The sequence below is a fragment of the Pipistrellus kuhlii genome, unplaced genomic scaffold, assembly GCF_014108245.1.
Source record: "Pipistrellus kuhlii isolate mPipKuh1 unplaced genomic scaffold, mPipKuh1.p scaffold_m20_p_19, whole genome shotgun sequence".
Classification (NCBI taxonomy): Eukaryota; Metazoa; Chordata; class Mammalia; order Chiroptera; family Vespertilionidae; genus Pipistrellus; species Pipistrellus kuhlii.
The window spans coordinates 22,146,668-22,173,900 of record NW_023425504.1 but is presented as its reverse complement, the minus strand read 5'-3'; the positions used below and the strand labels follow the sequence as shown (position 1 = coordinate 22,173,900).

The following is a 27,233-nucleotide window of genomic DNA, read 5'->3' as shown; positions in this document are numbered from 1 at the left end:
ATGCTGGCTTCATAGAAGGAGTTTGGAAGTGTTCCTTCCTCTTGAATTTTTTGGAAAAGTCTGAGGAGGATAGGTTTTAGTTCTTCCTTGAATGTTTGGTAAAACTCTCCTGTGAAGCCATCTGGCCCTGGGCTTTTGTTTGCTGGAAGCTTTCTGATGACTGTTTCAATTTCTTCCCAAGTCACTGGTCTATTGAGATTTTTAGATTCTTCCTGATCGAGTTTTGGAAGTTTGTATTTTTCTAGGAATATGTCCATTTCCTCCAGGTTGTTCAGTTTGTTGGAATAGAGTTGTTCGTAGTATTTTGTAACAATCCGTTGTATTTCGTTGGGGTCTGTTGTTATTTCACCTCTTTCATTTCTGATTTTGTTTATTTGGGTCCTCTCTCTTTATTTCTTAGTTAGCCTGGCTAGAGGTTCATCTATCTTGTTTATTCTTTCAAAGAACCAGCTCTTGGTTTTGTTGATCTTATGTATTGTTTTTTTGGTCTCTATGTCGTTTATCTGTGCTCTGATTTTTGTTGTTTCCTTCCTTCTGCTTACACTGGGCTTTTCTTGTTGCTCCTTTTCTAACTCTTTGAGTTGTAGAGTTAGATCATCTGTTACCCTTTTTTCTAGTTTTTTGCAATAGGCTTGTAAGGATATGAACTTCCCTCTCAAGACTGCTTTTGCTGTGTCCCATAGATTTTGGATTGTTGTGTTTTCATTGTCATTTGTTTCCAGGATGTTTTTAATTTCTTCCTTGATTTCTCTGGTAACCCAGTCCTTGTTTAATAGCGTGCTGTTTAGTCTCCATGTGTTTGATTTCTTTGGATTATTTTTATTGTAGTTAATTTCCAGTTTTATGCCATTATGGTCTGAGAAGATACTTGATATGATTTCTATCTTCTTGAATTTGAAGAGACTTTGCCTATGACCCAAAATGTGGTCTATCTTTGAGAATGTCCCATGTGCACTTGAGAAGAATGTATATTCTGTGGCTTTGGGGTGGAGTGTTCTGAAGATGTCAATTAATTCCATCTGGTCTAGTGAGTCACTTAGGATTGATATTTCTTTGCTGTTTTTTTGTTTAGATGATTTGTCGAAGGGTGACAGTGGGGTATTAAAATCTCCTACTATGATTGTATTGCTATTAATCTCTCTCTTAATGTCCTCCAGCAGTTTTTTTATGTATTTGGTTGCTCCTGTATTGGGTGCATATATATTTACCAGGGTTATTTCTTCTTGTTGGATTGTTCCCTTTAGTATTATGAAGTGGCCTTCATTATCTCTTATTATGTCCTTCACTCTGAGATCTAATTTGTCAGATATAAGTATTGCTACCCCAGCTTTTTTTTCATTTCCATTTGCCTGGAAAACTTTTTTCCATCCCTTCACCCTCAGTCTGTGTGCATCTTTTTTTCTGAGGTGGGTTTCTTGTAGACAACAGATGTATGGGTCTTGTTTTCTTATCCAATCTGTTACCCTATGTCTTTTGATTGGAGCATTTAATCCATTTACATTTAAGGTTATTATTGATAGGTACACATTTGACGTCATTTTTATTCTATACCCGTGTTCCTTCTTCACTTCCTATTTCTTTATTTTTACAGTAGACCCTTTAGCATTTCTTGCATTGCTGGTTTGGTGGAGATAAATTCCTTCAGTCTTTTTTTGTCTGTGAAGCTCCTGATTTCCCCTTCAATTTTGATTGATAGCCTTGCTGGGTACAGTATTCTTGGATTCAGACCCTTCCTTTGCATGACTTTGTATATTTCATTCCATTCCCTTCTGGCCTGGTAAGTTTCTGTTGAGAAATCAGTTGCTAGTCTGATGGGGGTTCCTTTGTATGTAACTTTCTGTCTCTCTCTGGCTGCTTTTAAGATTCTTACTTTGTCATTGTTGTTTGCCAATTTGATTATAATGTGCCTTGGAGTCTGTCTTCTGGGATTCATTTTGCTTGGGACTCTGCGAGCATCTTGGATTTGTGTGGTTTTTTTCTTCTCTATTTCAGGAAAGTTTTCTGTCATTATTTCTTGAAATACTTTTTCCATGTCTACCTCAGTTTCCTTTCCTTCTGGAACCCCTATTATTCGAATATTATTTTGTTTTGTAATGTCCCAAAGCTCCCGTAGGCTCTCCTCCTGCTTTTTAATCTTTTTTTCTAGAAGCTGCTCTACTTGGGTATTTTTTTCCATCTTATCTTCTAGCTCACTGATGCGGTCCTCTGCTTCCTCTAGTCTACTCTTGATGCTTTCTATTGAGTTCTTCATGGTAGCGATGTCATTTTTCATTTCTTCTTGGTTCTTCTTCAATTCCTCATGGTTCTTCTTCAATTCCTCATGGTTCTTCCTCATTTCTTCTTGGTTATTGTCAAATTTCTCTTCCATTCTTTTTAGCCATCCTATGATCATTATTCTGAATTCTTGCTCTGGTAGGCTGCTTACCTCGGGCTCGTTTACTTCCTTTTCTGGTGATGCCTGCTTTTCTTTCATGTGCGGAGTATGTTTTTGTCTCCCCATGGCCTCTCTTCTCAGGATGTCTGGTTATGTGGTGTTCCTTCTCCTGCATTGATTTAAAATTTCAAAATACAAACACTACCTGGTACAACACAAAAGGCACTTAACAGGAATGTACTTACAATATTAATAACCTTTAGTAAAGGTGACCACTAGAGAAAGGCAACTTAGGGGATAGGAGAGAAGGAAGAAAGGTAAAAATAAAATAAAGAAAAATTTAAAAAAGTAAAAATTAAAATTAAAAAAATTAAGTAAATAAAATAAAAAAAAGAGGGATAAAGAGATAGAAAAAGAGGAAAAAAAGTAATGACAAAATAAAGTTGGAAAACAGGGAAAAAAAGAAAGGAAAGAGAGAGAAGAAGCAAACTAAAAGAGAAATGGGAAACAAACTATATATATGTGGAGAAAACTGCCATAGAACAACCACTGAACCCAGCCAATGCCAGTAACAATACTTGGAGATTAATACAAACTACAATATCCCCTATTATTAAGTAAGGCTATGATATACAGAAGTAAAAGATACAAACAAAAACAGAGTATTTAAAAAAAAATACAAAGCAACAATAACAACACAGTAATAAGCATAACAATTTCACTAACAAGCCTAAAAATTCACAATAATCAACCTTCACACAAACAATGCGAAAAGGATAGAGGGGAGAACAGTTTTTCTTTCTTTCTTTCTTTCTTTTTTTTAACTAGTTAATATAGTGCAGAGATTGGTATTTATACACTTGGATCAGGGGTTGGAACATAGGTCTATAAGTATAGTGAGAGTTTTAGCAGGGGGTATACAGAAAGAATAGAGGAAAAACTAAAGCCGGAAAGGGATAGGATAAACCGTAGACTAAAAGGGTAAAGTTTAGCAAGAGAGTGATGGTGTAAAGGTCGAGTTGAGATAGGGTTGAATGATGCTATAGTAGAGATTAAAATAGAATGAAGGTTACTCCCAAGGTAAAATAAAGAAAAAAATAAAATGGTACTGAAGAGGGGGGAAAAAAAAATTTGCAAAATAGCAGTAGTAATAGTGATGATAGAGATTGAAAAATGTAATAATTAAAAAGGTAAAATCAAGTAAGGAAAAAAAATCGTTTCTTAAGTAAAAGATATAAAAAATGAAGATTAAATAAAAGAGGTAAAAAATGAAAATAAAATAATAGTAAAATTAGCATAAAAATGTCCAGTAGTGGTCATTCACTTCCTCTGTTAATGTATTTGGCACTCCTGATTCTCGGCCCAGAAAGTCTTGCAGTTCCCAGCATTCCACTGCACCTCAGATTTGTAAGGTAATCCTTAATTTTAAGTAGGCTATATCTTAGTTATTTGTGTCCATTTATTTTTGATTAATTAAAAGATAAAAGAAAAGAAAAGAGAAGGGAAAAAAAAAAAAAAAAGGGGGCAGTTTGTAATTCAGTTCTTAGGTGTCAGTGTTACTGGTTTGACCTCCCAGTCTTTTTGGTTGCTCTGGCCTTCTTTCTCTATGGCTCTAGCTGGCAGGGTGCCAGCTGGCTCCCAGACTATCTCTTCTGGTACAGATCCCTTGTTTCCAGGAAGGCAATTTCCCCCTGCAATTTCCCCGGATATGCCCAACTGGGCAGTTCTTCCCTAGTATTCAGAAGCAAGGGGGTGAAGGGGATCAGGCACCAAGGTGTCCAGATGTTCCGCCCTTGGCGAAACAGCCGAGATTCTTAACGCTCTGTCCAGTGACCTGTGGCGTTTTAAAAAAGTCCCGCTTCTGGGGAGGATAACGTCAAACCCAGCGCTAGGTGTTGCTGCAGCCTTCTTTGGGTGCCGCTCGGCGGCCGGTAGTGCGCGCTCCCAGCTACCCTGAGGGAGGGGCCGGAGCTCCCCGGCTACTGTAGCTGCCCGCGCCGAGGGACCCCGGTCCCCCAGGCTGTCCCCGCAAACTCTGACCTTTCCGTGGGTGACCGAAGAACTCCCCGGATTCCACGCGCCCGTGCGGATTCGGGCTTCTCAGCTGCTCGATGGACCTCCCCGCTGTGTGTTTTTCCAGGCCTCAGGGATGCTCCTCCTTTCCTGGTAAGATGGCGCTGCCTTCTCTCCGCGAGAGCTCGCTGGGAGAGCCGCTGCAGCCGCGGCAGTGCTGGCCTCTTGGTCAGGAAATCCTGTCCAGCGGGCCTTTCCTTACCTTCCTAGAGAATTCCGAAGCCCCTTAGCTGCCAATCAACATTCCCTGAGCGACTCAGACGCTGTTTCTATCTGTTCTGGGACCAGAGTCAGAACAAGACCGACTGTTCGGTCGCCATCTTCAAGCCGAGATTCTAAAATGATTTCTTTTAAAACAATATATATGTATTATAGAGAAATTAGAAATATAGATTATCAAAAGAGAAAAATAAAATCACTCTTAATCCTAGCACCCATACATAACTGTATTTAATGTTATGTGAACAACATAGAGAAATGAAAATTTATTGGTAAATGGAATAATGACAATACCAACAATGTAATAGTTCATACTTATTAAACTTTTACTGTGTATCAGATACTTTTTGAGGTACCTCACTCATTAATTTATCCCCATGTACAATACCTATTATCTCCATTATACAGATGACGAAAATGAGGCATCAGGGGTATTACGTGTAACTTGCTCAAGGTTATACTGCTAGTACACAGCAGAGATAAGATAAAAGTTTAACCAACTAGTATTAGAGCTGGGATCTGAACCCAGGCATTCTGATTCTCCACTCTGCACTTTTAACTAATCATATAATATGTTTTAATAAAGTGCTCATATTTCATTTTATTTGAATTTGCAGATGGGAAAGAAATAGGTGAACCTAAAGGAATTTCTGAACTTTTGACAAGTAATAATTTTTAATGATTATTGAAAGAACAATTTTTCCATCTTCTCCCCATTCTCTCTCGGCTGTCCAGTATCTACATTGACAATGTGTAAGGCCATTATATACTATCCTAGAGGTCTAGTGCATGACATTCATGCACTGGGAGGAAGGGGTCCCTCAGCCTGGCCTGCACCCTCTCACAGTCTTGAACCCCTTGGAATGTCCCCAGGGAACTGACCTTAGCTAGCAGGTGGACATTCCCCAAGGGGTCCTTAGCACTGCCACAGAGGCTGGAGAGGCTCCCATCACCGCTGCTGCGCTCACCCATCATGAGCCTGGCTTCTGGCTGAGCAGCGCTCCCCCTGCGGGAGCACACTGACCACCAGGGGGGCAGCTCCTGCACTGAGTGTCTGCCCCCTGGTGGTCAGTGTGCATCATAGTGACTGGTCCTTCCGTTGTTCAATTTGCATATTAGTATTTTATTATATAAGATTGTGTCTCTTATAGCCCTCTTCTGTGTGAGTATGTATTTGATGGTCACTACCATTCTTTATGTCTCTCCACTCATTTTGCTTGTTTAAAGCTCTAAAAGTTTTATCAGGAAGGATTTGTGGGACCAACATTCCCTAAAATACACATTGATGGAGTTTGCTGCATTAATAATTAAAAATCATTTTAGTTAGATATAAAATCTATTGCTCATACATTCTTGCCATGGGTATCTTAAATGTGTCATACATTTTCTTCTGGCATAAAATGTTGCCAAAGTGTGCTGACAGTATAATTTTCTTTCTGTATTAAAACACTTGGTGTTTTTTGCCTAGTTGTCAAAAGATTTGTTTCTTCAAAGTCCAATAGTTTTACCAGAATATGACTCGATGTTGCTGGTCATTTTGGGTTAATTTTTCAAGGTATATGGTGTTCCCTTTCAGTATGTAGTTTGAGATTTTTTAAATTTCAGTAAAAATTTCTTCACTTATAGACTAGCTATTTTGTTCTCTTGTTTTCTTTGCCCATCTTGGATATTTGCCACATCCTTTTGAATAATTTTTATCACCTCACTTTCTTTTTTTTAAAATCCTCACCTGAGGATTTATTTTATTTTATTTTTATTTTATTTATTTATTTTTTATTTTATTTTAGAGAGAGAGAGAAACATTGATAAGTTGCCTCTCATATGCACCCTGACCAGGTTCTCCTAGTACCCCAACCCGGGACTAAACCCACAACCTAAGCATGTGCCCTGACAAGGAATCAAACCTGCAACCTTCTGGTGTGTGGGATAATGCTCCCACCATCTGAGCCATCCTGTCTAGGTCACTTGCATTTCTTTTTTTCTTCCTTTTTATTTTGTTTATTTTAAGATATTATCTGTTGTGTTTATTTGCTCCTGTGTTCCTTCTACTGTAGTCTTCATTTCTGAAATGATATTATTTTACTGCTCTTTCCAGCATTTTATCATGTCATGTCTGAGTTCTTACTCTGAATTTTTATATTCTTCCATATTATATACATGTTTTCATATCATATAACTTTTTCTTATTATGTTTTAGATAGTTTTGAAACATTAGATTTTCATTATTTTTAGTGAATATATCTTTCTGACACGTTTTAATTCCATAAGGATATATTATTTTGTTGCTTATTTTTACAAGAAATTAATTTCCCTGAAGTTTCAGGAGGCTTGATTTAGGACAGTGGTGTTTTTTCCTTCCTTCTAATTGTATGGCTATAGAGTTCCATCTTTTATTGTGTTTTTTTAAAAATATATTTTTAGTGATTTCAGAGAGGAAGGGAGAGGGAGTGAGAGATAGAAACATCAGTGATGAAAATCATTGATCGGCTGCCTCCTGCATGCCCCACACTGGGGATGGAGCCTGCAACCTGAGCATATGCCTGAGCAGGAATCATGACCTCCTGGTTCTTAGGTTGATGCTCAACCATTGAGCCATGCTGTCTGGGCAATCTTCTATTATTTTTAAGAATTGTTCAAAATTATAGCTAATTCCTTTGTGCCTCTTCTACTTTTGTCTGGATTTTCTATTTTGTCTCTCTTGTCCCTTTCCTGGCCAATGTGGAGTCTATTCCCACCAGTTTCTTCTTAGAATGGCACTTTGCCCTTAAAGGGGGTTTTAGATGGCTTTGAAAGTTCCAGGAAGCTCCTGGCTGTACCATGCACTCCTTGCACTCAGTCACTCTTTAAAGGTACATATCCCTGTTAGTCTTAGTTGTTCATAAATTAGCTTGCTGAGGTTTGAGTGAGTTATTTCACAGTTCTCACATCTGTCAGATGCCCTGCTGATTCTTGCTGCAGATTCTTCCATAACTGTTAACATTTATCTCTTGTAGTTATCTCTAATTTCTCCCCATCTACTCATATTTCAGGGTTCACGGGGGAATAATTTTCATCTCATTTTGTTGTAGATTATGTCCATGGATTTTGGTTTCGCTTTCCTACTTAACTTTCTAACTTGTGGTTTTTATGGTGGCATTTAAAGATTTTAAAAAACCCTGCTGCCTGCCTGGAGTGACTCAGCGGTTGAGCAATGAATCATGAGCCAGGAGGTCATGGTTCAATTCCCAGTCAGTGCACATTCCCCAGGGTGGGACATGCAGAAGGCAGTTGTTCAATGATCCCCTCTCGTAATTGATGTTTCTATCCTCCTTTCTCCTTCTCCCTTCCTGTATCTGAAATCAATGAAAACATAAAAATAAAAAAAAAACCCACACACACCCTGCTGCCAACCACCACTTTTATGCAAGGATTTCTCTCTAAATGATACACCACAGGCCAAATGTTGCCTGCTAGTTATTTGTGTACAGTCTGCAAACTAAGAATGCTATTATACTTTTAAACATTTGAGAAAAAATCTAAAGAAGAATCCTATCATGACACTTGAAAATGATGTGAAATTGAAAATTTCAGTGTCTATAGGTAAAGTTTTGTTGGAACACAGTCACACCTATTCATTTATATGTTATCTATGACTGCATTCATGCTATGACAGCAGAGTTGAGTTACTGGGACAGAACTATATGGCCTTCAAATCTGAAAATATTTATTATCTGGTCACTTACAGAAAAAGTTTGCCAACCCTGATTCTATATCATACTCTTTATTGGCTAAATAGCATTCCATTGTGTAAATATGTTATAATGTACTTAACCAAGTTTCCATTATTGGGCATTAAGATGAATTCTAAATTTCATTATTATAGGCATCATTTCACAGCTAATATTAACATATATATTTTATTACGTTCTTGGAATATATTGTTACAAGTAAGATTGCTGGATCAAGGAAGATTATTTGATTGATATTGACAAATTGTCATACAAAGAGGATATACAGGTTAATTATCTTTTAAGGATACTGTTTAGATGCATTACGGTGCATTTGTGTAATGAAATATTATGCAGAGATTAAAGAAGATGAAGTGGATGTATTTTACTGATGTATAAAAACATAGAATATATGCTATTAGACACTCTGGTTACATATGTTGGGAGTGATTCCTTCATAGTAAAGAAATGAGGGAACTAGAATATACATATTTAAACTTTTCACAAGAAGTATAGGTTACAACTAGGCTGTACCAGTTTATATACCTACCAGTAGTATGTCTGAATGGTTGTTTTGACATGTTGTTGCCTAAATATAATTTTTTTAATATATTTTATTGATTTTTTCTAAATATAATTTTTTAAAGGTCTTGCTAATTTGATAGCTGAGGAAAAGGCATCTTGTTTTAATTTTACATATCCACTTTTATATTTTTCATGTTCTTTAGCTTGAATTGATTCCTTTGTACAGTTCTTGTTTATTGTCCATTTTCCCTGAAATATTCATCTTTTCTTTGGTGATTTGTAAAGCTTTTTTTAATATATCAAATATTAATCCTTTGGCCTGTCATTTGTATCTGCTTTTGTCATTAATAATGTACAAATTTCTTTCTTTTTTATGCAATCAAATATTTCTTTATTTTTTATGTATAGAAATGCCTTTCCTACCTCAGGTTTATATAATTGTTTTTTAATATATTTTTCTATTACTTATTTGATTTGGATTTTTATATTTCAGCCTTGAAAGTCTTGAATCCATAGGGAATTTATCCATGTAGGCTGTGAGGTAGGATTTAGCTTTATTTTTCAAATGCTTAGCCAGTTGTCTTAGTGCCATTTATTAAATAAGCCATTATTTCAAGGTTATATAATTTTTTTAGATTTTTTTATTAGAAATCTGTGTATTTCTCATTTTTAAAAAAATCAGGTTTGTTGATTGGAAGAGTTTTAGAAAATATATACAGTTTTATAATCATTACTATAATCAAGATATAGGACATTTCCACCATCCCCCCAGGAGCTCCCTTTTGCCCCTTTGCAGTCAATCCTCAGTCCCTGACCCTATGCTCTTGCAATCACTAATCTGTTTTCTGCCCAAAAGTTTTACCTTTTTTCAGAATGTGATATAAATGGAATCATGCAGTACGTATAATAGTTTTCGAGTCTGCCTTTTTAATACGCATTTAAGAGACATCCACGTTGTTATGTGTAGCAATAGTTTATTTCTTCTTTTAAATTTTATTTTATTGTTTAAAGTATTACACATTGTAGTACTCAGAAAGGATATATGCACCCCTATGTTCATAGTTTATTTCTTTTTATTACTGAACAGTATTCCATGATACGGCTGTATCACCATTTATTTAACCATTCTTTTATTCAAGGACATTTGGGGTCTTCAGTTTTTGGTTTTCATTAATAAAGCTGCTATAAACATTTTTGTAAAGGTCTTTATGTGGACATATTTCTCTTGGTTAGACACGAGGGGTTGGGATTTCTGAGTCACGCAGTAAGCATATGTTTTGCTTTATAAGAAACATTCAGACTGTTTTTCATAGTGGCTGTACTATTTTACATTTCCACCAACGATGTATAAAAGATTCAGTTATCCTTGTCAGTACTTGGAATTGTCAGTATTTCTTATTTCCACCATTCTATTAGGAGTATCAGGGATAAATAATTTGTTTAGACTAATTGGGATATTTTAAGCATTGTTTCCCAACTTACCCCTCCATAGGCTTTCTATGACTGGGTGGTTTGTACTTGCTCAGTCCATTCCCAGTTGCTCAACCTGAGGTAGCTAAATGGCCATTGTTACTGTTGTTTCTGTTTTTCTTCTTTCCATTTCCTTTCTGAGGGTTGTAGAACCATAAAACATAAAATCAGAAAAAGAGCCTAGAAATAATCTAGGGTAATGGTTGGCAAGCTATTTATTTCAAGGACCAGATAGTACAGTTGTCCATGGAGGATTGGTTCCAGGGTTCTTCCCCCCCCCCCCCCCCCAGATACCAAAATCTGGGATGCACAAGTCCCTTATATAAGATAGCGTAAAGCAATGCATTGGCCCTCTACATGCATGGATTATCAACTTTGGGTTGAAAATACTGTTTTTGTTCCTGAATTGGTTAAATACGTGGATGTGAAACCTGTGGATAAAGAGGGTTGAGTAAACATATTTTGGGCTTAGCAAGCCAGTTTGTCTCTGTCACAGCAACTCAACTCTGCTGTTGGAGCATGAAAGCAGACACAGACAATACAGAAGAAGTAGGTGTGGCTGTGTTCCAATAAAATTTAATAAAACCAAGTGACCTACTGGCTTTGGCTTTAGATCATAGTTTACTGAGCCTTGGTTTAGTCTAACAACTTTCTTTTACAGATGAAGGGACTGAGCTTAGGTTTTACCCTTTTCCTTGATTTACATGTAAAGATGGCAAGGACCAGGATATTGGTTCTCACCATAGGAGACACACGTAAATTGAGTTCAAGATGAGCTTAACTTATGCATAATTCCCTGCTCTAGCAGATGGTGTTAAATGGAACTATTAATATAAGGTCTTTCAAAAGTTTTAACTGCATTGAAACTTTTGGGACAATTAATATTGCCATTTACTAAAATACTAGTTGACTTTTTAACCTAATATGTCTCTGGAGCAATAGTCAAATTTGAGTGTTAAGAAAACGAAGGTTAAAACACTTTAAGTAATAAAAGTATACCACCCTTTTATTCTTCTTCTTCTTTTTTTAAAATATATTTTATTGACTTTACATAGAGAGGGACAGAGAGTTAGAAACGTCGATGAGAGAGAAACATCGACCAGCTGCCTCTTGCACACCCCCCACTGGGGATGTGCCCGCAGCCAAGGTACATGCCCTTGACTGGAATCGAACCCGGGACCTTTCATTCCACAGGCCGACACTCTATCCACTGAGCCAAACCAGTCCTGACCCTTTTATTCTTCTTTAAAAAACAAACAAACAAACAAAAAAAACAAAAAAAAAACAACAACTTTGTTTTTAATTTTGGATATGTCTAAATTTGTTTATCTTTTAAAATGGCCATTCAATATCACATAACAACCCCATGCTTTCTTCTTTCTTTAAAGTTAATTCCTGATTGTTTTATTTCGTTAATTGCTCAAATAGATGAAGATTCTTAGGTCAAAAAAGAAAAAAACAACACATAACAGGAAACACACACTCATGGTTCCATGCACGTAAAGCTAAAAATAAGCATTGGCTAAGAGTACTCAGGGAAAGAACATTATTTAGAAAAGTCATCGTGTCTGTGTTTTTTCCTTTCTTCTAGCACTGGAAGAAGTATGACATCTATGAGAAGCAAACCAAAGAAGAAACCGATTCTGTCGTGCTGATAGAAAACCTGAAGAGAACCTCTCAGTGATGGGAATCACTTATTTGAACATTCAATCTGAGAACTTGTTAAATGGAAACTGAAACTACTGGACCATTTAAAAATAGGCAGCTCATAAGAGCCATACGCTTGTATGTTGAGTCATGCACCGAAAAACTAAAAATAATGGGCCCTTTGGAAAAGAGAGGGGAATTATTCTCATTGAATTGTACAAGCAGGCATCTTTGTGAAGTTTTCAAACTAGGGGGCCAAGCAAAAATCGATGATACCAATAGAGTTAATCTTATCAAGAGCTGAGACAACTTTCTGAGGGTTCTATGCCTGTTTTGTACTCATTTTGTCAAATGATACCAACAAATTTTATTTGTGGGGGCTTTAATTTTTGAGTGCAAATGCTAATGCCAAACTTGAGTCACAGAGACCATTTAGCAAACAAAATTGAAAAAAATATATATATGTTGTTTGGTATCCCATTAAGTAATGCTTGTGGCTATCCAGAATCATCATCCCTTCAGCAGCATGTTTCTCTACTTTGAAAGGCCCAGACATTAGTGTTGGCCACGATGATGACAACTACAGAAAAAGCAGTGTCAGCTTCTTTCACCAGTACCTTTCAAAGCTATTGCAGGCTTTTAAGGGCATCAGAGACAGAAAGACTTACTGGGTATTAGTATTTGAACCACTGCATTCTCCAGTGATATACTGATTTTCCTTCACCTCTACTACTAAAATCAAGTATTTGCTATGTGTCCAGTTTGTGCTAGGCTCCCAGGTGTGAGGCACCTCTGTCGAAGGGTTGACAATCTGGTTCTTACCACTTTCTTTTTCTCCACCAGTCATTTTTCAGACCTTTTAATTCCCCGTTCCCACACCTGATTTCCCCTTTTGTATTTTCCCTCATTGTAGTCTTTCACCTTTCATTGGATATTAGAATATAAATCTGCTCAGAATACCTGGAGGAGCAGGGAGTGATTTGTAAATTGTGAGTTGACTTAGAAACAATGACAAGTTTTTGCATATTTTGTAAGTTCTGTATGGGTCTGCATTTATTTGATGGTTTTCAGCATTTACTATTTCTCTATATACTTTCTAAACAGAAAGGAGATATAACCTTCACTTAGAACTTTGCTATTTGCTTAATAAAAAGAATTAGCTGTGTTTCCCTCTTTTCCTTTATTGTCACAAATAGTTATTAGGTTTTGTGTCTTGTACAGCTAGCCAGCATCCAAGGCTCCAATGTTTGTATGCAATTTTTGCATATGCTAGGGTTCCATTCTCACCCATCCCCACAACATATATTCCCCCGACCCCTACTTCCTCCAAATTTAAAGTATGGAAATGATATTGCCCTCCTAGTGTTTCTCTCTTTACAAAGATAGGGTTAGATTACTAGTGAGAATTTGAGAAGTTTGTATCACCAGTTCTCCAAATATTCATCCATTGGTATTAACCAGATGGTGCTGCTTATAATTCCTGCTGTTAGGGGAAGGGAGATCAGAGATCCATGCTCTTCACAGGTTTGGGGGAAAGTAGCAACCTGCTTGCACTGCAGAAGAGGAGCACTGTGTCCCCAGCTTTTCTGAGGAAATTGGGGTTCAGAGCAATAGTAGATGCCAAGCTATTGCCTCCCTGCACTTTTATTTTTGAGGTCAGATTGAGCCTGGAAGACAGGCATGGATGTTCCACTGGGTTCTACTGTTTTCTAAAAAACAAAAACAAAAAAACAAACAAACAAAAACAAAAAACCCCAACACCTTGGCCTTCCTTTGTAGAAATGAAATTATATCCTAGCCAGGTCTTTTATAATTCTGGGAGGCAGAACACTGAAATGCATCACCCAAAGCCATTTTTCCTCTTACTCTATGTAGATGGCAATGCGGTGAGGGTGTGCTTTGATACTGTTTACCCAAGGAGCTAGTGATACTGATAGTCATGCATCTTGGGAGTGGGGAAATTGTATTTTTCATTCTCATTTGTTAGCAGTAAAATAGTATTTTTGGGGGGGAGGGGGTAGCAAAATAGTTGAGGGAAAGGGACAATGAGTTATGGGATTAGCTAGCTATAGCTGTTTTTTAATTGTTGAAGAGTGATCCCCAGGTCTTGGGAGCTTTTGGAGAATTTAATACAGGGTGGGGCAAAAGTAGGTTTACAGTTGTTCATATGAAAATAATAATATAATAATAATAATAATACAAAAATAAACTATGTTTTGTGTACTTACAACTGTAAATGTACTTTTGTATCATCCTGTACATCAGTGGAATTCTCATCACCTGGAGGAAACTAGTAGGTTCATTACTGTTTTATGTTTGACCTATATGTATCTCCCCCCCCTTCCGCATACTTAAGTAAATCTACTGTAAGAATGTACATTCTTATTCTTTCATTCAGGTAAGTGTTTTCTTCATCTGGGCACTAAAGGGATATGTGAAACAATGTTAACATTTTTTTGTAATGCCTTCAACTAGGGGTCATTGTGTTTAACTTCTTATAGGAAAGTTTGAATAAAATAAAGATTGTCTTTTTATATGTCACTCAAATGTTTTCCTTTGGTATTATTTTGGGGAAAGAATTATGAATAGTGGGTGGCAGAAAAAAATGGAGTTAAATGAATAAATGTGAACATTTCTCAGCTATTTTATCTTACAATCATTTATCATAAGCTTCCTTGCTGTTCTCAGTATGGCTGTGTTTTCTGATAAGGCCATGCACTTAGTTTAATATTAGTACAGCCTTTGAAAGCAGTACCTAAAGGGACGTATTTGATAATGATGGTTGTGATAATTAAGGGAAATAGAAAACTGATCTTTTCTAATATGAAGCTTAAAATATTAATAGAATACAATATACTTAAGGAAGCTGTCATGGTACACATGAAGGCGGGGGACCCCCTAGTTACAAATTAATCACATTAGCAGATTAGATTTGAGACTAAGAAAATCAGTCTCAATAGCTGTGTTCTTAAGAAATGGTGATGTAGTTTCATGTTTTCTATAAATACAGTAAAAATGGTTTGAATGTTACAGAGGATTTTTTTCTCATTTATGTTGAGCTCTAGGGGTGGGTCTTGAGCCAGAACACAGTGTGTTAATTACACTGAATTTACATAGAATCCCAACCAAAGGATGTGTGTAGGGGATACTGATCTTAGTCAGGTTAGTTCTGTTATCTAGGATGCTCCAAGAAGATTCTAGAAATCTACTTCCAGATTGGTATAGCTTTGTTTTTAACAGCAAGCCTCCTTTTAATTCTTAGTATACCAAAACAGGGAGTACTATGATAGAAAACATTGAACTATAAAGATCCTTGTATATATGAGATCCATGGAAACAAATTACTCTAGGCACAAACACAGTCACCTTATCTCAGGGGGAGAGGAGCCAAAAATGAGCTAAGCACATTGATTTCCAAAGTCTCTTTCCTTTTATTAATTTATTTTTTGAAATATGTTTTACTGATTTTTCACAGAGAGGTAGGGAGAGGGATAGAGAGAAACATTGATGAGGGAGAAACATCCATCAGCTGCCTTCTGCACACTCCTTACTGGGAATGTGCTTGCAAATAAGGTACATGCCACTGACTGGAATCAAACTTGGGATCTCTCAGTCCTTGGGAATACGCTCTATCCACTGAGCCAAACCGGCCAGGGCAGGCTCTTTCCTTTTAAACCCTAATTATATCAGCAACAGCTATTTTTTTTCAAATACTGTAGCTAAACCTTGGCATGATTTTACTTCAAGGGAGGAGTTTTACTGACATTGGATGTGCTAGCTGTTTTTTATATCAGTCCCCAAGATGATTTCTTCCTGAAGGTTCTTTGGTCCCTTTCCTAATGGCCACTCTTTTAATTTACTAGCAATAGCAATAGGAACATATTACACTCCTAGTTTACTACATTTATTAGGTGAACCATTATATAAAAAGAGAAAATTAATAGTTATTGAGTGGCTGCTGTGTGCCAAGTTACATGTATTATTTTACTAAATCTTCATGTGAGTCCCATGAGATAGATTGCATTATTATCTTCATTTTATAGATGAAGAAGCAGAGAAACTGATTGATGTATGAGTGCAAGATCACACAGCTAGTAACTGATTGAAATGGAATTGGAAAATGTCAGCCCAGATTTTGACATTTTGACTTATATAATACGGCCCTATCTCTCATCATTGATTTTTTTCTCTCTCTCTTCCCTTCCTCTCTGAAATCAATAAAAATATATATTTTAAAAAATATTATGCAAGTAAAAACAAAACCTTCTTAATAAAAAATGATTAATTTGTGCATTCATTCTTCTATGAGCCAGGCAATGCGTTAGGTACTAGGAACTTAGTGAATAAGATTCAGCTTAGTATCAGGTGGTTAGCCAGGAAGGGGCTACTTTGTTCAGGGGAAATCTAGATTAGAATTTAGGAGTTCCAAATGACCTTAGACAGGTATTTCTTCCTGTCTGCATCTGCTTTCCCACCTATAAAATGCAGAGGCCATAAGTTGTGGAGCTCATTTAGAAGTGAGGATCTTTGCTGTACAATGGGCAGGTTCCTTCCTCTCTCTGGAGGCATCTGTCGAAAATAAGGTTGGACTAGATTAGCTCTATTTTGACATCCAGCAAAAATTAAGGTGACTTCTGTTTTACACATCAAGACAATACATACATAGTCATCTCCTACTCTTGCTGCATGAAGGAGCTAGCTATTAGCAGTAAACTGCCAAAAATAAGCAGAGTAGGTCCTTTGATAAAGATAATTGATACATTGGATGAGTGCTGTGGTCAATCCAAATCAGAATCTCCAAAAGAACCCAGCCATGGTTGTGCCTAACAAATATTTCTTAAGCTTTGTGGATCTTAGGTCATTTTGCCTAGAAACACAAAAATTGCTTTTGTATAATATAGATTGCTTGTTTAATGACTAAATTTGATACATTACCTAAAATACAGTCCATTTGATCTTAATACTTGTAAATTTGGTCATTGAATTTACTGGTTTTTATTTGATCAAAACAAAACATACATAGTTTTAAAAGTCAGATTACTACAGTGCTTATAGAAAAACAGCAATCTTGCCCAACCAGCATAGCTCCATGGTTGAGAATTGACCTATGAACCAAGAGGTAGGTAATGGTTTGATTCCCAGTCAGGCCACATGCCCGGGTTGCAGGCTCGAGCCCCAGTGTGGGGTATGCAGGAGGCACCTGATCAATGATTCTCTTTCATCATTGATGTTTCTATCTCTCCTTTCCTCTCCAAAATCAATTATATATATTTTACGGGTTTGAATGTGTTTTTTTTTATTTCTTTTTTTTTAAAATTTCTTTATTGATTAAGGTATCATCACATAATTGTCCTCATCCCCCCATTCCCATCCCAAACCCCTCCCCATGCATGCCTCCACCCCACTGTTGTCCGTGACCACTGGTTAGGCTTATATGCATGCATACCAGTCCTTTGGTAGATTAATCCCCCTTCTCCCCACCCTCCCCTACCTTCTCTCTGAGGTTTGACAGTCTGATTGATCCTTCCCTGTCTGTTTTTGTTCATCAGTTTATGTTGTTCATTATTTCCCCTAAATGAGTGGATCATGTGATACTAGAAATACACTTATAAGAACCAAAAATGAGACAAGCAATAATGGTTATGCTGAGAGGCAAATTAATCAATCTGTAGTGAGTTTCTTTCTGGGCCAACAGTTCTTTTGAGTCCCAATTTCAATGTCAAGCAGTTCCTTATGTGTACATGTCAGCAATGATATTTCAGTTCTGGATGGTGGACAAATGGTGGTAAAGCAGGTCCGACCCTCTCTGGTTTGGTCCTGGGCAACCTGCAGCAACACAAAGCTGCTGATTGCTAACATCACAAGGGATTGTCAGCTTAATTTCTTTATTGATTAAGGTATTACATATGTGTCCTTATTCCCTCATTTTACCCCCCACTCCCATTTATGCGCCTACCCTTCTGTTGTCTGTATCCATTGATTAGGCTTATATGCATGCATAAGTCCCTTGGTTGATATCTCCCTCTTACCCCCACCGTCCCCTACCTTCCCTGAGATTTGATGTTCTGATTGATGTTTCTCTGTCTCTGGATCTGTTTTTGTTCATCAGTTTATGTTGTTCATTATAAAAATATATTTAAATTAAAAAAAAAAGCATTCTCCTGCCCCACCTATCCTTAGTTCTGATCCTTGATTCCAGAAAAAAATGCCCACGCCCAGAAAAAATTGCCAGGATCAGTAAAAATGTTACTTTAATGGCAAATTGGACTTTGCAAATGTGATTAAGATTGCAGACCTTGCCGGGAGTGGCCAGGCCCGGAGCAGCTGGGCACGGAGCATCCGGGCCTGGAACAGCTGGGTTGGGAGCAGCCAGGCCCAAAGTGGCAGCATCCAGGCCCAGAGCGGCAGCAACCGGGCCCCAAGCAGCAGCGGCCAGACCTGGAGCAGCTGGTTGTGGAGCGGCCCGGAGCAACAGAGGCCAGGCCAGGAGCAGCCGGGCCCGGAACAGCTCTCTCCTCGTCTGCCCATGCCCAAGGCTGCTTCTCAGACATGGCTGGAAACTTTTGGGGGAACTTGAGGGTCTGCTGAATCAAGTGATGAAGGCTTAGATCTGGATGTGTTGAGTTGTGTAGTGCTGGGGTGTTTATCTGTGAGTGCCTTGTGTGGGGCCTGGATGAGGTTGGTTGATCTATTTGGAAGTATCTTTTGTGTGAAGTGTATCCGTGGGCATGTGAAGGTATTATTGATTTGAGAAAATGCTAAGTAATTGATATACTACCTGAAAAATTTAAAGTTCTGAAAGTTTAAGTTCTCTTGCCAAAAAGAGGTTTTAAAGCTAACACCTTAATTTTAATGGAGAAAGAGGAGGACAAGCCCTTCCCACCCAGAACAGGTAATCCAATTCTAGCCAGCAGCTATCTTTAAACAATGTGTTCATTTACATTTGAATGGCTATGCCTTTTGATAGCCTAAGGGCAAGTTTACATGTAAACAAGTTTGCTTCTCAGTTCCCAGGGCAGAAAAAACAAGGTTTAAAATTATTAGATTTTAAAATTTATTCTCAAAAGTATAAAAGTTTATTAATTAAAAAAACAAGGGAATTAAAAAATATGATGAACAATATTAACTTGATTATAATAGAATCAGAGATACAGGAGGGAGTGGACTGACAATTCTCGGGGAAAAGGGGAGTGGTGGATGCGGGAAAAGACTGAACATAAACTGTGCACCTATAGATGAGGACAATGGGGGGTGGGGAGGGGGCGGAGGGTGGGGTGGGAACCTGGTGGAGGGGGGAAGAAATGAGGAATCTTTGTAATAATATGAACAATAAAGATTGATTTTTTAAAAAAAGATTGCAGACCTTGAAATGGAGAGATTATCCTGCATTATTTAGGTGAACCCAATTTAATCACTTGAACTCATAAAAGCAGAGAAATTTCTCTGACTTGAAGCAGAAAAGGATGAGAGATTCGAAGTATTGAAAAGACTCATTGGTGATTCTGAAGATGGCAACTGGCAGGAAGGTAGGGAGGGAGAGAATACGAGAAAATGAGGGAGCAATAGAAGAATGTGTGGATGTGTGTGGTGTGTGTGTGTGTGTGTGTATGAGCTAGGGACAGTTAGATCCTATAAGTCTTCTAAGGGGCTGGCAAACCAGGCAGTCTTAGACTGCAGAGTCCTGCTACCACTGCAGACACTCTGGTGGAGGGGTGTGGGCAGCATGGGCACAGAGACCAGGCCATCTTAAAAAAACAGAGCTTCTTGAGACTAGGATACTGACTTTAGCACCACCCAGTCTGGTCTCAGATCCAAACCAGGACCCTGGAATTAGTGAGTTAGAAGATAAGGTAGAGAAACTAGCTCAATCTGAACAGCAACTAGAGAAAAAAAAAATTAAAAAGCAGGAGGGGAACCTAAGGGAGCTTTGGGACAACATGAAATGAAATAACATACATATAATAGGGCTGCCAGAAGGCCAAGAAGAGCAGCAAGGATTAGAAAATCTATTTGAAGAAATAATGACAGAAAACTTCCTGGATATGAGGAAGAAAAAACGTTACACAAGTACAGGGAGTCCCAAGCAAGATGAATCTCAAGAGACCCACACCAAGACACATAATAATTACAAGGGCAAATGTTAATGACAAAGAGAGAATCTTAAAGGCTGCAAGAGAGACAGTTACCTACAAAGGATCCCCCATCAGACTACCAAATGATTTCTCAACAGAAACACATCAAGCTAGAAGGGAATGGAAGGAGATATGCAAAGTGATGCAAAGCAAAGGACTGAATCCAAGAATATTCTATCAAGAAAGACTATAAATCAAAATTGAAGGGGAAGTCAGGAGATTTGCAGAGAGAAAAAAAAAAAAGGCTAAGGAAGTTTATTACTATCAAGCCAGCAATGTAAGAAATGCTAAAAGGAATGCTTTAAAAAGAAGAAATAGAAAGGGAAGAAGGAACACAGGCATAAAGTACAGAAATGGCTACAAAGTAATACCTATCAATAATATTAAATGTAAATGGATTAAATGTTCTAATCAAAAGACATCAAGTGATTGAATGGATAAGAAAACATGACTCATATATATGCTGTCTATGGGAGACCCACCTCAGGACAAGGGACTCACACAGACTGAAAATGAAGGGATGGAAAAATATCTATCGCAGATAGAAATGAAAAATAAAAAAGCTGGGGTAGCAATACTTATATCTGACAAAATAGACCTCAAAGTGAAGACCGTAATGAGATAATAAAGGCCACTTTATTATAATAATTATTATAATAATTCTAAAGGGATGGTAAAAGAAGAGGATATAACTCTGGTAAACATTTATGCACCCAATGCAGGAGCACCCAAATACATAAAACAACTTCTGGAAGATATCAGGGGAGATATTGACAGCAACACAATCATAGTAGGAGATTTCAATACCCCATTAATATCACTGGATAAATCCTCTAGACAAAAAATTAGCAAAGAAACATCAATCTTAAATGACTCACTAGATCAGATGGACTTAATTGACATCTTCAGAACAATCTTCCCAAAAACTACAGAATATACATTCTTCTTAATAGTGTATGAGACTTTTATAAAGATAGACCACAAATTGGGACACAGGCAAAGTCTTTCCAAATTCAAGAGGATTGAAATCATATCGAGCATCTTCTCAGATCACAATGGCATAAAATTAGAAATCAATTACAATAAAAACAATCAAAAAAATTCAAACACTTGGAGGCTGAATAGCACACTATTAAACAATGAGTGGTTTACCAAAGCGATCAAAGAAGAAATAAAACACATCTGGAAAATGAAAACACAACAATCCAAAATCTTTGTGACACAGTGAAAGCAGTCCTAAGAGGGAAGTTCATAGCATTACAGGCCTACATTAAAAAAAAATGTTAAGAGGAATCAGATCCTGCCAATAACCAGAATGAGCCTGGATGCCGAGTCTGTTTCAGTGCCTCCAGGTAGGAGCCTAGGCTTATCAACTCCCTGGGTTTGGCAGAAAATTCAGTCATTTATTTTTTTCTTAATTGAATTTTTATTGGCGAGATTGAGAAGATAAAATCTATTTGAAAAAAAAAATGCATGTAAAATATAATATTATGTGCACAAACTTAATATTTTAATGATTTTTTGCATTGACTGCATTAGTATATATACAAATACATTTAAATATATTTTTTATTGATTTCAGAGAGAAAGGGTGAGAGCGAGAGAGATAGAAACATCAATGATGAGAGAGAATCATGGATTGGCTGTCTCCTACACACCCTCTGGAGATCAAGCCAGCAACCCTGGGCATGAACTGTGACTTCCTGGTTCTTATACTCAACCACTGAGCAACTCCGGCTGGACTGCAATTGTATATATTTAGTATCTGAGCAAAGAAGCAGTATTTGGTATGGTTTTATAAAGTGAAAATAGCATTTGATTTGACCACATCTATGTTAGGTGAGAAATGTGAAAGAGTGAGAAATGAATAATCTATTTACAAAAGCATCTTTATTAGTATGGAAAGAAATGCAATTTGGATTGGGCTGGATTTCTGACAGCACAGAAATGTGAGATAATACATTTGTGTTATTTTAAACTACTTTTAAACCTTTTTAGCTGTTTTCTTTAGTATGTTACTCTACTTCTCAATAACACCGTTATACTTAATGATATTTTTATTTAGGGCTATGAAAGATGAGGAACTAGCTTTCTTATCCAACACACACACACCACATGAACTCACACTTCTCTTCCACAAACACAAAACTCTTGGTTAAAATATTCAATATTTGCATTATACCATATAATTATTGCTCACAGTTGATTCTGTAGAGGGCCATTAATTACATTTATTTTCCCCAAATTATCTATTTTTTGGTTTGATTTGTTCTTCTATGTACTTGTCATGACTTCAGTCCCAAACTTTCTGACAGAATCATAAAACTCCATTCAGTATGGTCAAATATATTAGGTAATCTAGAGTTCCATCTCTTTATTTTGGAGGCAAACCTCACCCTCCTGATTAATTCTGGAATGTTTGCCCTTTAGACTTGCCATCCGGCTGTCATCCTGGGAATTTCCCTTTGCTCCTCTTCTGTGTTAGATTCTCTTTCCTAGATCTCAGGTTGTCCTCTTTCTTGTTTTAATGTCTTAGTTTTGCTTAACAACACTCTGAAGTAATTTCCTTAGAAAAATTGCATGAAAAGTAATTTTAATAAAACCCTCTGAATGCATATATTTTCACATGTGGCTAACATTTTCACTAGGTGAAGAATTCCTAATTATAAACAATTTCCTTTCAGAATTTTGAAAACATTATTCCAATATGTTCTTACTTCCAGTGTTGCTTTTTGAGAATGATGATTCCCTATTGATTTCTAGTTTTCTGTGTGTAACTCTTTTTTTCTGCAATATTCAAAATTCTTTTGGTCTATAGTGTTTTAAAATCTAACAATGATATGCCTTCTTGTGCATCTTCTTTAACTTACTTGTTGAGCTTGTGAGCCCTTTCAATCTAAAAACTCATCTTTTATTTTTGAGACATTATCTTATATTATCCTATCTAATAAAGAGGGACTATGCTAATTGACCATCACTCCATCACAAAGATGGCTGTACCCACAGCTGAGGCCAAGTTCCCATAAGGAGCCTTAATGAGCAATCAACAGGGACCTGAGGCTATGCCCTCCCCCACTCCCATGGGGCTTGACAGGGGACCTCAAGGTACACCCCCAGTGCTGGGTCGGGGGAACTCAGGCTACAACTCTGCCCAGCGGGGCTTGACAGGGAATTTAGGCCATGTCCTCCACTTGGTGGGGCTTGATGGAGGACCTCAAGGCACACCTCCTCACCTCGGTCTGAGCTGAGGGGCCTCAGGCCATGCCCCCTTTCCTGGAACTGGGCCAGAGGACCTGAGACTATGCCCCCTGCCCAGCGGGGGGATCTGACAAGGGCCGGGTCTGGATCTAGCTCAATGAGAGGTTGGATCTGGGTCTCAAGTGATTTTGAGGTGTATGTGGATGGGCGGGGATTTGACTCTGGGTCCTGCAACATGCCCCAGACTCTGACACAAGAGAGATTTTTATATACATTTTACTAATTTTCTTTCATCTCTGACACTTCTATTACAGAGAAAGGGAAAATAGCAATAGTAAATTATTTCCTCTAATTAATCCCCTTTTAATGTGCATGAATTTTGTGCACAATGTCATTAGTTTCTTATACAACATTAGCCTTTCTATTTTCTCTCATTTTCAAATTCCTATTAGCTGGATATTGGATGTTCTGAACTGATTCTCTAATTTTCGCATCTTTCTCTTAAGTTCCATTTAATGGTCTTTTGATTCTATTTTTTGGGAGGGTTCCTTTCCTTAATCTTAACTTTCCTTAATTTGAGCCTCAGTTCTCATCTGTAAAATGGTGATAATAGGACCTTCCTCATAGGGTTATTACATGATATCATTGAAATAAACCATGTAAAGTGAATGTAAAGTAATGTAAACCATGTAAAGTAAATGGTAGCTATGATTGCACATTGTTATTTTAGCACCAATTCCTTTTTTCTTCTTCTGTGAAAATGACAATCTTTGTGGCAGCAATATATCTACCTTTTACAATATTATACTATTAACCTTCTTTGAACTGACGTTGTAATGAAATATATATTTTCCAATTGCACTGTTTTTAGGAGGCAAGTTTTATTGTATAAATCTATTTAGCAGTATTAGAATGTTAGAATTTGAATCTCAACTTTTATTTATGCGTCTAAAAACAAAATAAAAAAATAAAAGTAGTTTTTTTTCCCCTTCTATTTTTTAAAATTTGTCAGGGAATAAAAAGATTCACTCTCTCCCCCCAACCTAGGGTAGATAAAAACTGGAAAAATAATGCTAGAAAGCTGCTCTTGACAGTACCAGTAAAATAGCTACTTTGAAGCCCAAACTAACCATTTTCTCTGGATGGGAGAGCAGTGCACACCTTTAATGTATGAGGACTAATGTACATTCTGCCATGCGGTCCAAAATAAGGCTGAGCAGTACTTAGGGCCACTGAGGAGGCTAACAGCCTAATTGATAAATCTCAGTCCCAAGAGGAGGCCTGGATTAGCTGTGAACTTCACAGCCAAAGAGCTGCTATGCCTGCACATAGGGCCCCATGGAAACCAGAACTAAAATTACAGATGAGGAAGGTTTCTATTTATTTGTTTGTTCATATTTCAGTATATGTGCTGCCAAAATGAGCACTATTTGTTCATTTTTTTTCAACCAGGGATGATATTAAAACTATACAACATGGGTGTCAACCAATCAGATCTGATGTTAGCTGTAATTTCTTGGTGAGGATCATACTAGTATGTATCAATCCAGGATTCAACAGGTAGTTAAGTGCCTACCCTGTGCCTTCACTGTACAATGCTGGGCAAGTCCATTTCTTTCTCTTAGTTTTAGTTTTCTCACTTGTGGAAAAAGGAGTACATGCTCTACAGGGGCCCCTTCAGGTCTAAAATTCACAATCAATAAAATAGTATTTTTGTTTTGTTTTTAGAAATATAATTGAAGCAGATATAGAAAAAGAGCTGCTGACACAAAACTTGTAGATTTGAAAATATGGGGGGGGAGCCGGGACCGGTTTGGTTCAATGGATAGAGTGTTGGCTTGGGGACTGAAGGGTCCCGGGTTCGATTCCAGTCAAGGGCATGTACCTTGGTTGCGGGCATATCCCCAGTAGGGGGTGTGCAAGAGGCAGCTGATCGATGACTCTCTCTCATCGATGTTTCTAACTCTCTATCTCTCTCCCTTCCTCTCTGTATAAAATCAATAAAATATATTTTTTTTAAAAAAAGAAAAGAAAATATGGGGGGGAGAAAATGATTTATGAATTATAGTTTGATTTGAGAATTGGACTAAAAATACTATCTAATAAAAGAGTAATATCCAAATTAACCATTATTCTGTGACACCCACAAGCCAATCAGGAGCATGTATGCAAATTAACCCAAGATGGCTGCCGCCACAGAGAGAGCAGGAGGAAGCCAAGTGTCCCCCACACCCTGACTGGCCTAAGCTTCTGCTTAAAGCTACAAAGTTTCAATTGTAGAAGATAAATAAATCCCAGATACCAGAGCCTCCACTTGGGTCACCAGGGGGTGTGGCTGGCCTGCAAATCACCTCACCCAGGCCACCCCATGCCTTAAGGGAACCCCTACCCTGATCCGGGACACCCTTTAGGGCAAACTAGCTGGCTCCCACAGATGCACAAGGCCTCTATCCTATCTAATAAAAGAGTAATATGCAGATTGACCATCACTCCAACACACAAGATGGCTGCCCCCATGTGGTCAAAGATCCTGCCCCCATGTGGACACAAGATGGCCACCACAAGATGGCCAGCAGGGGGTGGCAGTTGGGAGGGACCAGGCCTGCAAGGGAGAGTTATTGGGGGCAATCAAGCCTGCAGGGGAAGGCAGTTAGGGGTGACCAGGCTGGCAGAGGAGAGAAGTTGGGGGTGACCGGGCCTGCAGGGGAGGGTAATTAGGGGTGACCAGGATTGCAGGGGAGGACAGTTTGGGGTGACCAGGCCTGCAGGGGAGGGCAGTTAGGGGTAAACAGGTTGGCAGGGGAGCAGTTAGGAATCAATCAGGCTGGCAGGGGAGTGGTTAGGAGGTGATCAGGCTGGCAGGCAGAAGCGGTTAGGGGCAATCAGGAAGGCAGGCAGGCGAGCAGTTGGGAGCCAGCAGTCCTCGATTGTGAGAGGGATGTCCGACTGCCCAAAACAGGCAGTTGGAGATCCTTCGAGGGGTCCCAGATTGGAGAGGGTGCAGGCTGGCTGAGGGACACCCCCTTCCCGTGCATGAATTTCATGCACTGGGACTCTAGTGAATTATAAATATCTCCTCTCCTTGATGTTTCACAGCTTTGCCATTCAAACTGCACCCCAGCAACTCCACCAACATGCATACAAAATATGCCTTCCCTCTTCCTGATCTATTACTATCTTTTAGCAGCTACTTTAAGTGGTGTGTCCATTCTGGCAAGAGTCCATGTTCTAGGACTTTCTGAACTTCCTCTGTTCTCAGTCTTGTTCTGACTCATCTCTTCTTCCTTTTTTCCTCTGCCTTCTTATAATACATTTGGTCAGCTCATCCTTGCTAATGTAGTCAAGGAAGACTAAGATGTTTGTGAGTTATTATTCCTGGATAAGGTTCATATTACAAGGAGCCTCCCAAACCATGCTACCAATTTCATGATGGATTTTGGAAAATCTTTTATTATGGAACAGTTCAAACATAAAAGTAGAGAGACTGTTACAGTGAATGACCACATATCCATCATCTAGCTTCAACAATAAGCAGTATGTTCAATCTTGTTTCATTTATATTTCCACCCATTTTTACCTCCCAATAAATGATTTTGAAGCAAATCCCAGACATCATTTCATCTGTAAATATGTCAATAAACATTTGTAGAAACTAAGGACCCCCTTTTATTAAAAAACTAGAGGTTCAGTGCATAAAATTCGTACATAGATAGGGTCCCTAGGCCTGGTCAATGATCAGGGCTGATCAGGGCCTTCCTGCTGCTGGCCAGAGCCTTCCTTTGTTCTGCGCTGCCTCCTGATGGTCAGCACACGTCATAGTGACTACTGAACTCCCAGTCTCCTGGTCAAAGTCTCAAGGGGGCAATTTGCATACTAGGCTTTTATATA

General features: G+C 38.1%; 1 protein-coding gene and 1 long non-coding RNA gene across 4 annotated transcripts in view; one reads left to right on the top strand and one right to left on the bottom strand.

Moving 5' to 3' along the window:
• IL13RA1 (interleukin 13 receptor subunit alpha 1) overlaps nucleotides 1-14,556 on the top strand; it is a 77,183-nt gene extending 62,627 nt beyond the window's left edge. For all 3 annotated transcript variants that reach the window (XM_045583574.1, XM_036443438.2, XM_045583573.1), the window contains one exon: nucleotides 11,960-14,556. In XM_045583574.1, the coding sequence (XP_045439530.1) occupies nucleotides 11,960-12,023 (64 nt within the window). In that variant the 3' untranslated portion in view covers nucleotides 12,024-14,556. The remainder of the gene's footprint in view (nucleotides 1-11,959) is intronic.
• LOC118722076 lies at nucleotides 12,734-15,023 on the bottom strand. Its single transcript, XR_004988890.2, has 2 exons — nucleotides 12,937-15,023; nucleotides 12,734-12,904 (listed from the first exon to the last, which is right to left on the bottom strand). It is a non-coding gene; the product is annotated as an uncharacterized LOC118722076 (long non-coding RNA).
• Nucleotides 15,024-27,233: the final 12,210 nt, after the last annotated feature.